Source organism: Salvia hispanica, chromosome 3, assembly GCF_029641045.1.
Source record: "Salvia hispanica isolate PSC_SH4W2 chromosome 3, Shi_PSC_v1, whole genome shotgun sequence".
In the NCBI taxonomy this organism is placed as follows: domain Eukaryota; kingdom Viridiplantae; phylum Streptophyta; class Magnoliopsida; order Lamiales; family Lamiaceae; genus Salvia; species Salvia hispanica.
This window is the reverse complement of record NC_142694.1, coordinates 37789606-37802177: the sequence shown is the minus strand read 5'-3', so window position 1 is coordinate 37802177 and position 12572 is coordinate 37789606. Positions and strand designations below refer to the sequence as shown.

Genomic DNA, 12572 nt, shown 5'->3' with positions numbered 1-12572 from the left:
AACACAATGTTCAAGATCTAAATCATAAAATAACCATATGTTTAACACTATATAGATTTTAGTAAAATAAAATTATCATCACCATCATGCTTTCTAATATGGAGAATACGTGAAAAGATAAAAAATGAGTGAAAACGGATGAAAGAAGAGTGTAATATGCATTCAATGTAATCGAGTTTTGGCCTTTATTCTTAATTCACAAAATCGGACATAAATGAGAAACTTTATTTCACAGTGGAAGAATGAATATGTTCAGGTCAGGGTAACACTGGTAGCTCCTCCAAAGAGAACTAAAGTTAAACTGAAAAGGCATGATTTATGAAGCAAATAAAAGAAATAACTTTTACATAATTCAACCAAAACTTCGAGATGAGAGACCTCAATTCTCTCTCACCTATCTCTGCCTCTCTCTCTCTCTCTCCCCATTAAACACACTGGAGTGCTATCTGAAATCATCTAAGTACGAGGTACCTTTTTGAGGTGGTAATTTTTGGGCATATCTTCAACTTATCACCCCTTCCAGCAGAATATACTCATGACTGAGAAGAACAAATACCCGAAATGACTTATTATCCGTCTTCTCTCTTCAACGAACTGAAGCACAGATTGATTGTTGACTGTACAGGCCATTCACACCATTTGTGAAGTGTTGCCGGTTCCTCCTACGCTTCGTGACAAGCACAAAGTCCTCCCCATCTCTCGTCTTATTTTTATTTACACCTGCCATCTTCTGGCTCTCACTGGTTGTCTTTTCATCACTTCCATGAATTATCTTTATGATTGCATTGTCATTTTCAATTGCTTCAGCAGAATTACTCAAGTATTCATGCTTCTTGTCAGTAACTACAGCTGTAGCTGGAGGATCTGAAGTATTCTGCACAGATTTCACAATGAAACTCAATAGTATCTGCCTTGCCAGCTCTGCTTTTTCTGTGTCAGAACTGTTTCTCCTTGGTCTCTCCCCTCTAGCACTGGTTGTAACATTTTCATCATGCTTCTCACTCCCAGAACCAGCACCAACCACAGGATTTTCAGAATCAATTGTAGAATTTGAATCTTCTGTAGCAGCATTAGTTTGCCATGCTCTTCTGGGAACATATTCAGGTGCATGTGGGTTCATTGTATTTGGAGAGACAACACCATTTCTTTCAATAACAGGGATTTGGTAATTCAAAATCCCAGGTCTAAGATTCCGGAAACTCTGGCTCGCTCTATAATACATCAGTGATCTAGGACCACAAGGAACTGGCGCAGCAACTGAAGGGAAACCCACTGGTTCGCTAAGAGTGCCTTGGCTGGCTAGGATGTCATAAACACTAGTGGCAGCAGTTGAATTTAGTGTATGAGGCAAAGCAAAGGCACTTGGACTGAATGGCTGAGCAGCAGCTGAGAGCTTGCTGCCATTTGTTTCTACAGTTTTCTCCTGATCTTGGATACCTGCAGGGGAATGCGTCACCTCGGATCCAGTTTCTTGAGTATCACCTTCATTGTCTCCTTTTGCATCTTCACAATCTGGTAAGGAGTCATCTAGAGGAACTCCTTCTCTTCCGTCATGCTGGGTTGTCTCTTTTGGACTAATGCATATCTGGTGGTCAGTTTTTTCCTCACTTAATTCTTCAACTTTCTCCAGTAAGGGCTTTAGAACCGTACCTGGCGCAGACACTGCTACTTCTTTGTACGACAACGACTTTGAAGTTAAAGGTGTGAGAGTGGCAGCAAGCGGAGATAGTTTGGATGCTGAACTGGGAGAACTTTTGGTTCCCAAAATCTTTGAAGTCACTTTACTTGAACCATCAATATTATTTACGCTTACAGTGCCAGGTTGTTTTGTTAGAGAACCTTCAGCCAAAACAGTCTTAAGTGTGACCTTATGCCCCTGAGAAACAGCCTCTTTTCTGTAACCGGTGTCTTTATAGTGGGAGTGTGCCGAATTAATCTTTAACTTGGCAAGATCTGGATTCTTTCTGTTGAACTTTCTTGTAGCACCATTTCCTAGCCGTCCTTTCGAAGTAGCTTCCTGCCACCCTTCTTCCGACGTTCCTTCTAGGATGAGTTGGTCTGAAGGTGGATGACCATATCTCGTTTCAACAACCTTGACAGGTTCTTCAGAGGATTTTTTATCTACCTTGTTCGGTTTAACGCTACTTTCCTCTTCTACAGCACTTATTTTGACATTTCCACTGATAATTGGGTCTTCATTCTTTTCCTCTCGCTGCTCTCTAGGAGATTTATCACCGACTTGAGTAACCTACGAAATTAAATCATGAGAAGGAAGTAATAAGAAACAGATGCATAAGTTAATCTCTCCTATCTAACTAGGAAAGAACAATTGAATCTAAAGTTTTGAAGTGGTACAGAGTGATTCTAAACAAACAAATCCGAAACAAGGACAAACTAGAGGAACCAAGATACAACTAATATATAGTCTCTGTAGAAGATCTCAAAATGAAATAAAAACCAGAAAATTCCTGTTTCAAAATATTGCAGCACTATGATACCTTTGAGCGTCGTTTCCTCTGAGCATCCATGGCTTTCGACTCCTGATCAGGACTTATATAATCAAGGAGATCTGACACACTGTAGAACAATGTTTAAAGGATTTGGTTCTCCAGTCTGTCGAAAGAAGGTGCAGCCAAGTTTATGGAAATATCGGATCAATACCTCAAATGACCTTTGCTGGCAATAGATGCATCTGGTTTTGGGGTTCCATTGCGTGCTGCTTCTTGCTGTTCCAATGCTTTTGACTCAAAATACTCGAGCCATGCAGAAGCATCCTGCAGGGTACCCAGAAATTCAATACATATTTTGCAAAAAAATATGATAAATTGTCACATCATAGGCATCTATAAATAATCTGCAGTAAACGTCATCATAGTTCTACATGTTTTTAACATAAAAGTGACTAGTACGAATTTGTTATGATAATAAACATCACTGGAAGAGTCTTTAACCGTACATGTAATTTGGAATACCTAATTATTGTAATGAAGATTATGATGGAAAAGTTTTTTGAACTGCTTATTCAACTGACAGACAGCAGGGAGTACTACAATAGTGTGAATACACCCAAAAGAACTTAAAAAATGTCCCTGTCTTTCAGTTATTAAGCAACATACATCCACTAAATGTGTATTCTTACTTACAGCAGTAGCAATCTTCGGAATAAGAAAACATGAAGAGATTTTTAGAAACCTGAGTACGAAGATCCTCTGCTCCCAGTTTGGCCTGAAGAATTTGTAAAGTTGTTTGCTCGTGCTGCACACTGAGTGTATATGCTTCCATCAATGAAAGTGCTATGGCTATGGCATGATAACTAGCAGCAGTCTGCAAGATTTAGCAAGTAAGTTTTTAATTTGAAGGTCCGTGAGTTTTCATGAACATGGTTGTAATATCACATGCATGTAAAGAAACCTGTCTATTAATGTTGTGCAAGTGTAGTAATATGCATATTGTGACCAAGAATAAAAAGGGTGTAATAGACCTGTATGTGGTCCGCTCCTAATAGTCTTTGGTTGCACTTAAGGGCTTCATGTAGATATCTGAGAGCAACATGAACGTTTCCCATGCCTTCTTCCATCATAGCTACATTTATGTAAGTAGCTGCTGTATTTGGGTGAGAAAGCCCACTTGTAAAATGGAGAAGATACAATGCACGATTGACATATCTGCCCAAGTCACAAACAATTATCAATAAATAATTTAGGTGAAAAAGTACTAAGACAAGCACAGAATTAAAAATGAGATACAGTTTCCAAACAGAATTTGCTATATTTCATATTTGAAAGAAAGGCCACCGTGGTAATAACCAAGACAAGAAAGAACAATCTTAGAACTGCATCAACTCACTTCAGAGCCAATTCAATATGCTGAAGGCGATAATAAAATACTGATAGATCCCCATAGCTCTTCATCGTATCTGGATGGTCAAGCCCCAGCTCTCTTTCATTGATATCCAGTGCCTTCTGCTGATATATAGTTGCCTATACAAGAGAATTTCCGATAACAGTGAACTTGAGTAGTTATATTAAACACCATCCAAGTATACACACAATCAAGATGTCACCATATCAAGGCACCTGCTTTCTTATGAAACAATATCATAGTATGATATTAATAGTAGCCATAACTCTTATCATGCCTCCTTTATGGCATTTGAAAAGGCCTTCAATTTCATAGGATTTTGAAATATGGAGCAACTATATGCAAATAAACACAGGAGGATCATTACGAAAAACAGACGAAAAGCGGTACCCTCTTCTACTGGCCGAAACTCAACAGTGTAATAACATATTACTATTTTTTAGCATATCAATAATTTCTTGAGAGCATCACAATACTGAGCTTTGTAATCCCAAGAATGATGGTCTTCTTTAGCAAAACATATTGAATGTTGAAATTCAATTTTCTGCTTACAGACATAAAAATATGTCTACTTATAATAGCTATATAAGCAACAGAAACAACAAAAAAGTCATGTTTACCTGGTTAAAGTCTCCAGTGTGATACAGGACAACAGCAAGAAGGCTGTAAGCGCTAGCAGTTGTACGATGATAAGGACCGCAGACAGCTATCATCTTTGCCAAAGCCTTCAGTATCACATAATGCATTTCAGTGTTGAGTCATGAAAACATGCATTAAATGACATTGTAGAGAACAAAATTATATTATATACTCCCTCCGTCCCATCATAAGCGAGTCACTTTCCTCTTTGGGATGTCCCATCATAAGAGAGCCATTTCTCTTTTAAGCAAAAAATCCTCTCTTACTTTATTTTCTCACCTACTTTATTCTTTTCACTCGTTTACATTTCCCTATCTCATACTTTACTCTCTCCACTTTGACTCTTTAAATATCAACTCCTTAAATCCAGTGCCCAAAAGAAATGGCTCGCTTATGGCAGGAGGGAGTACTAAGTACTAAATTAATTAATACCTTTGTTCCGTAATTAACAGCATCTTCCAGCTTCCCTTTATCGAGAGCAATCTTGGATGACTCAAGTAGAGTTCGCCCATCAGCAGAAGAGCACCCAACATGCTGTAAACATGAAGTGAAAAAAGTCACTAAGAAACGTTCATTTAGAAACTACATAAACCCGTAACATTCGTTTTCTACATGATCTTGCTCCTACCTTGCAAATGGGCACTATACTGATAATATCAGTATTTGTGAATGGGGTGGAGTTTTCGAAATCATAGTCCTTAGGCACCAGCTCTATCCCGACCTACAAAAGAGGAACTCAATAAACCCTTCCAAATTACAAAGATAAACCAGAAATAGTATAGTACCTTATGACAAAGACCCCTCAGAATTGATAACTTTCTCAAGTATTGCAATTCATTTTTTAATTTACAACCAAATCTTTTCTCCAAAATTGCCCGCAACCATTGCAATTTAAGAGTTTGATCACTACTTTCAGCATTGCAGGACCCAAGCAAGAAATTTAATGTCGTGGCTATAGCAGTAGACATGTTATCCATGCTCTCAACAGAAGCAATAACAGCTCGGACTACATGCTTATAAGCTCGCGTAACCATTTCATGGATACAAAGAGACTGTATATGCGGAAGCTTATCTGCAAGTTCGACCTGTATCAAGCAAAATCAAATTAATCTCTACCTAACAAAAAAATTGAGAAATTTACTGAAGAGCTGTGTTTCCATACACACAACAAAATCAGAAATTGTTTACCCACCACACGACCTAAGGAACGCATCTGTAATCCTCTAAGATGCATGAAATCAGTTAGTGTACGACCATCAACTGGAGAAAGTTCGAGTGATGCAAAGTCTGTAACCTGAAAAAGATGGTAGATTAAAAAGGTAGAATCGGAAGAAGCTATAAACTAGGAACATTCTAGTAGTCCACTCTAATTTAAGCTCTTAATGAAATAATACCAGCTTGGGTAAAGCAACATCATTGTAATACTCAAATGCCATCTTGGCCAGTTCGTCCATTGACTGCATGTGAAGCAGTGTATCAGTTTAGTATAAATGCTAAAAGTGAAGAAATGAAAACATCAAAAGGTTTTGGAATTAGGTTAATAATTCAACTGTAGGTACTCTATGGTTTTTACTATACCTTTGTATGAAGGCCAGTCCCAGTATCTTTCAATCGCAAGAAAGCATCTTCAGGAACATATTTTAGCAACTCAAAATCAGACGCGTGTAATTTCCCTTCTTCTGTATTATCGTCCATGTTTACACTGCTGGATCCAGCATTCTGTTCTTCATCATTGCCTAAAGCACGGGAAGATTTCTTTTCTCTTGCCTTTAACAGTTTAAATTGTTTCCCGAGTCCCTTTACCTCAGGTTCAACTGTATTACCATCTTTATGGCTTGCAGAATTATTATCTGCTGGGGTTTCCTGCTTTTGTAGATGCTGCACCCAACAAGAACCAAGTTCCCATCTGATACAATTTTCTTCTGTTAAAGGATTCTGGTCGAGCTTTGTTAGACAATCTCTTATTACTTTCCGGACCAGACCTCTCGAAGTCTCAACATCTATGCAATCAGAATGAAGAGCTTGTCCTCTGACTGGTGATTCCACACCAGGCATGTTAAGCATTAATCGTAAACTGTAAAAACATCATCAGTCAGTTAATATTGCATTGGGCTAGTTTTACTGGAAAATGCCAGCAATTATCTAGAAGAAGATCCAAGCATATAATGCACAAACACAAACTTGATCTGCCAGAGAGATTATATACTCCAGCAATGCCAGATTACAACATGGTAAAAACATGTGATACACGTAATTACTATGCTCGATCATCAGCCACTAATCCATCATAACAGAAAACCATAACGGTTCTACTAAGAACTTACTTCTGTTACAGGAACAGATGGAAACAACTTCCGACTTAAAGGAGCTAACGTATTAATACATATGGTCTCATTGATAAGACAACATATGCTATTAAAAGTAGGCACATTCTCAATGTATGCTAAAAAGACAAGGAAACATGTCAGAACCTGTTAACATTAAGAGCATTGGCCCCCCCATCAGGTTGGTCCTCAATCTCAATATCTTTTATATGGTTCCTTCCACTTTTTACATCACCAACAACCTTTACTGTGGCAGTGTAGCCACGATGCCGGACAACTACAATACCCAAAGAAGAAGTGTCCTGAAAGCAGAGACAGATTGCTTCATGCTCAAAGATTACAAAAGTCATGAAAAGGAAAGAGTTCACTTCCTGCAGATCTAGTATGCGTCATCAATTATAGGCTTAGGAGAGACAGTGGCTGCATATTTTAGTAAAAATGAATATCCCACTGAATTAGTTTCTGCTTCATAATTATTGCAGAAAAAAAAAGCTTTTATGCACTTATATTTGCAGGATGTAGTATTATGGGGCTCAATCAATTTGCTATGCATCAGAAAGAGAACTAGGTCACTGAAAGGTGGACTTAATAAGTAATAAACATATTCCGAAAATCAGGGTAAATATAGGGCATCGAAAAATTAAAATTTAAAAGGGAAGGTAAATATCTAGGTGAGGAAAGGAAATGGATGCATGCTTACACTTTAAAGTAATAGAATAAGATGGCCAACTGACACATGCAAGCTCTTCATAAATGTTTATCAGTTAAGTCAATACTGATCTCCTACGTGACACTAAAGAATCAAATTTATAGTTCCAAAAATGACTTTCTGGATTAAGAACCATGACAAAACATTAATTATTTAATTCACTGGTGGAAAATGTAAATCCAAGATAGAGGTTCAAGGATTTCATAATAGATATAGTAGTTTACAAAGACAAAGTTTCATATCAGGGTAGAGGTTACTCACATGTATAACAACACTTTCATCGGCAGTCACTCCTTTTAGTATGTTTCTCTGGGAAACTTCCTTCACAGATTCATTCATTGTTTTGGTGCCGATAATCTTGAGTTCCCTTTTCAAGCTAGCATCAGCCTCATCTCGTTTGACTGCAATAACTAGGTCTCCGACACGAGTCTCATGCACAACTGAACCCGAAGAAAACTTGGATGCATCCTTAGCAGCAGAGTCTATGACTTTCTGTATGGATGAAACAGCTTTAAAAATGGAGACATCCAGAAATAGATTATGAACCAAAAATGCCTTCCTATCACGAACAACTCTCTCTTCCTCTGTTTTGCAAGGTAGGCTTGCCAAAATTGCAAAATCTGTTGCCCATGGCCTATGATCATACTCTCCCTGTCTTCCCTGGCCTCCACCATTTCCTCCCCAGTTTTCATCCTCAACTGGGAGGGGCACATAGTGAGATGCAGAATCTGCAATTGATGGAGGAGCAACCCAAGTATTGGCACGGAAGCCATATGGAAGGTTACCAAACTGTAAAAAGCATCACAGTGATTCATTTATCCCTTCAATAACTTCTACATTAAACAGCCACTTCAGCTAAAGAGATGGTTACCTTGTTGTGTTCAACAAAAGCTTTCATCAAGGATGCATATGCCTGCAAATAAACATCACAATTTTAGTATTGTCAGCAGACAAAGTTTAGCAACAATCATGCACGTTATAGTTTATAACTTATAACAACTGTCAGCTAATGTTGAATTATTCGTGATTCAGAACCGGTGTCTGGATCTGGATTTCAGAATATTTGTAGTCAAAATAAATATTTAAGCATATTGTGGATCAGAGCCATTTGATAGATTAAGACAGATTCAAAAAATAAGGTCGGTACAATGTGATTAAGCAAAAAGAGTTCAGTTGTAGAAAAGAGCAATTATAGAAAACAAAAACAACCACAAGAATCCAACGTAGATGTGGATTCTTCGGAACAACAAAATCATATGGAATCACTCACATTTGCAAAAGCTTGACTTTGCTGTTGCAATAGATCCACCAGAGAATGATTCTGCAAGGATTGTTTCCCCAAAGTATAGAAACCTTTGGAGGATGCCATCACTTGTATGAGCTTCCCATTGCATATCTTTATCTGCAAACACATTGCAAGTATACTATTGAATATACCATGGCCACTACAAGTATAAGTATTTGCAATAAGCAATCGTTCCACGCAAACCTAAGCAATTCATTAAGAAGAAATAGTTTGCTATTGAGAACAACTTCATAAATGTGGCAAATTCATAATCTCCAAAAAAGCAGACATTTCCGGATATAACAGAAGTTTCGACGAGATTACCTGCATTTCGAAATAATCGCCATCTCGCCTCGTTTCTCCATCTTTACTCTCCACTCTTTTCAAATCTGAAAATGGCCAAAACAAATAACAAATAAATAAAATGAACAGGAAGAAGAAGATAACGACCAACAAATGAAAGCATATAACAGAACAGAAAAGAAATAAGAAAATAATCTCACGTAGTATGGGCGGAGAGAGGTGTGAGAGAGAGAAGAAGTTGTAGAAATCCGACAGCTTCGGAATAGGTTGAATCGCCACCATTTCGTAATTTCCCCTAACCACCGACTGCGTAGTCTCCGGCAACCGAGATTCGCCTCCATCTTGCGGCGCTGGCACCGCCGTGCTCTGCTGCAATTTACTTTTCTTCGGACGAGATTCCGCTCCGCCGCCCTTCGGCTTGGCGAAGCGCGTAGTGCAGGCGACGATATCGAGGAGCCTCCGCACGTGGGACAAGGCACGTGACTCATCAGTGTAGTCCTCTGTATTCACAGTGGCATTTCTGTTAATAATGTGGACTTCTTTGGGCAATCATTTCACGTGGATGTCAAAATTTGATCACGTTTTTGACATTTCATATGTGACGCTATATTTTATGTGGGGAGAGACTCAGAGAGAGGACCACATACTTGATTTGTTTAAACTAAACAATAGATTTGCAAAATCAGGATCAATTAAGTATACTAATTACTCTTTTCGTCCACATTACCATTTGATCTTTGATCGAGCACAAATTTTAAGAAATATAATAGAAAGTGGGTTGAAAAAAATTGGTGGTATGTGGATCCTACTTTCATATATTAATTTTAAAATAAAATAAAAGTGAGAATGAATTAATGAAACGTGGGGTCCATTACCAAAAGTAGTAAAAATGAAAGATGACAAATTTTTAGTAATGAATGAAAAAGAAAATATGTTACTAAAATTTCAGAGACAAAGAGAATAACAAAGTAGACTTTTTTACTCTTTGTACATAGAAGTATTGTGAACGTACAATTACTGAATTACCCATAGTCATAAGTATAATACTAATAAAATTGATAAGGTAGAAAAAATTGAGTAGTGTTGATGGTCGGTGAATAAATAAAAAGTTGAAATTAATAAAAAATCAGAATATATTAGTAGTTTTTATCAACAGATTAAAATGAAAAAAAAAATGAATTTGATTATAGTCTGATAGAGTATATAATATCAATATATCTGCCGGACTACCCCTAGCTCTCTTAGTTTGACCATAGGAATTTTCACCTACATTGTTTGAATATTACTCTTATCAAATTATGTTATTCCGACGTTCATTAATATCCATGCATAATTAACGTATCTAATCAATGCATCCATTATAAGTCTGACACAACTTGGTAATTAACAATACTTAATATTATTAATCAAATATCTAAAGCTATCAAACATGGTGTGTAATAATGCTATACATAGCAGGACCACTAGCAAATAGGTACTGGTACTCAGTTAAAACTTAAAACAATCTACACCATGTTTGTAACGATTATAAAAAAAACCTTCTGGCCAAATAATTTTCGTGGTTGAATTAATTGTCAATAATTAATTTATCCAATACTTCAGTTCATGATATGCAAAAACGTTTGGTATTACTCAAAAATATTAATATATGATTCAGCATTTTAGGTAAGTATTAGTTGTAACTTGTAATTTAATATCGACATGTATTTTCATAGCTTAAAACGAAACGAGCAAGAAACAAATAAATAAATAAAAGTGTTGGGAAATCCGTCTAGTTGCACGATTAATAATTTTAATCGAAAAATGGAAGCTGTGGTTGAATAAACATATACTCCATATAACTCAAAAAAGTGGGATAAATAGAACTCTGTATTCGAGTTATCCGTCACGAACTGACATCTTTTCATTTTTTATCACATAGTAGTACTAATTAATTAATGTCAAAGTGAGATGAAATTATTTTATTTATAGAAGTTTCACTACATGTATAATCATCACGCTCGCAGAGAGAAGAAAACAATAATATAAAAAAATCATTGGAAACAAAAATAAATAATTATTGATATGTCTCTTTCTTGTTATCCCTTCCTAATTTCAAAATGAAATGCGGCACTAAATTCCATAAGAGTCTTTGGTCCAAAATATTATTGCAGCCCAAAAAATGGGTTAATAATTAAATTAGGAAATTTTGAGAGTATGCCCACAGAGTTGTAACAAAAATTGATACCTACGTACCTTCAAGCATTGTGAGCAAACATGGCTTGAGAGCAACAACCTCCAACTTATCATTCAATTTATGTCCTTTAACCTGTTACATACAATTCAATGCACCGCCATAACCTTAATGCTGTGACATATAATTGAATCCCAATAATAGAAATAGAAATAGAAATACAAATCAAACTAAGCTCTAATTGATTACCTCGTGAGAGAGAGAGTATTGTGTCAGGTGGCATGTTTCAACATTAACTGCCAACAGCTTCTTCACATCCAGAATCTTATCAGTCGATATGCCCTTCAAATTACCAGAATTGATGACATAGAATTAGTTGTGATTAATTTTTAGTGTGAAAGGGGGGGAAAAGGAGAGTTGATTTGAGCATTCAAGTGTTGTACCTTGAGCACAACTTGTGTTTCATATGGGGTGATGACAGCTATGTCGACTACACTTGGTACAACTGCAAAAGGAAATATAATTAAGGAAGAAGATAGGAATAAGAAGTAGTAGTATTGATTTTGAGATTAATTTATTTCTCACCTTTCTCTTCTTTTTTCTTCTTGTCATTCTTGGCTTTGTTTCCCTTGCCCCTGCTTGACCTTGGCGCCATTATCTCTTTTTTTTGGAGTCTAATAAATAAATTGGTTAGATTTTCAAGGAACTTTTAAGGAAGAATGGTAGTAGCCATGCAAAAAGGGAGAGGTGAGTTAGGGAGATATAGAAAAGTGGTGAAGGTTTGGGAGAAGATAGATTGAGATAAGGGGGTTTTGGTTATTACCTTTGGATGAGGATTTTGTTAACTAAATTGTGGCCTCTCCTTCTTCCTTTCTCCTGATTATGTATCCCCACACTTGTCTCTCTCTCTCTCTCTCTCTCTATCTCTTTCTATCTCTATCTGAATAAACAGAGTCAATTCTCTTCTCTATCTACAAGTGATACATGTGAGTCCATATTAATATAGTGAACAATGTGTAGCCCATTCGGTTTGGAGCGGACCCAAATAGGATTGGGTGGGGTTTAGACTTTAGCGGGTGCACCACGTGGCGTGGCGGATTCATATTTCAATTTCGGCCTCTCAATTGCATTTATATTAATTAATATTATTGATCATATTGAAACCCAAAATTGATTCTAAACATATGTTTATTTTATCTTTTTAGTTATAAATTTAATTTTTTGGATATTTTATCCTTCTGCACATATGGAAATTTGATAATTTTAGTCATCTATCAA

General features: G+C 36.7%; 1 protein-coding gene across 2 annotated transcripts; it reads right to left on the bottom strand.

Annotated features, from left to right (window-relative positions):
• Positions 1 to 206: 206 nt before the first annotated feature.
• On the bottom strand, positions 207 to 12271 carry LOC125210771 (protein REDUCED CHLOROPLAST COVERAGE 3-like). Of its 2 annotated transcripts, XM_048110357.2 has the most exons (24): positions 12118 to 12271; positions 11880 to 11968; positions 11738 to 11799; positions 11544 to 11636; positions 11357 to 11429; positions 9322 to 9621; positions 9143 to 9207; positions 8804 to 8935; positions 8405 to 8446; positions 7795 to 8322; positions 6972 to 7126; positions 6079 to 6574; positions 5895 to 5957; positions 5693 to 5794; positions 5286 to 5585; positions 5129 to 5221; positions 4933 to 5034; positions 4482 to 4586; positions 3847 to 3980; positions 3482 to 3665; positions 3193 to 3324; positions 2662 to 2774; positions 2499 to 2577; positions 207 to 2248 (listed from the first exon to the last, which is right to left on the bottom strand). In XM_048110357.2, the coding sequence occupies exons 2-24, from the start codon at positions 11947 to 11949 to the stop codon at positions 587 to 589; spliced, it is 5085 nt and encodes a 1694-aa protein (XP_047966314.1). In that variant the 5' UTR covers positions 11950 to 11968; positions 12118 to 12271; the 3' UTR covers positions 207 to 586. The 2 variants fall into 2 exon arrangements, with proteins under 2 accessions (XP_047966314.1, XP_047966315.1); XM_048110358.2 differs by lacking the exon at positions 12118 to 12271 and having other exon boundaries at positions 11880 to 12110.
• Between the last annotated feature and the right edge of the window lie 301 nt (positions 12272 to 12572).

Coding starts and splice junctions, on each gene's coding strand:
- LOC125210771 (XM_048110357.2), bottom strand. CDS start 11,949: ATGGCGCCAAGGTCAAGCAGGGGCAAGGGAAACAAAGCCAAGAATGAC. Junction 7,127..7,794: donor ATGAAAGTGTTGTTATACAT/GTGAGTAACCTC, acceptor CTCTGCTTTCAG/GACACTTCTTCTTTGGGTAT. Junction 5,035..5,128: donor GTATAGTGCCCATTTGCAAG/GTAGGAGCAAGA, acceptor TCATGTTTACAG/CATGTTGGGTGCTCTTCTGC.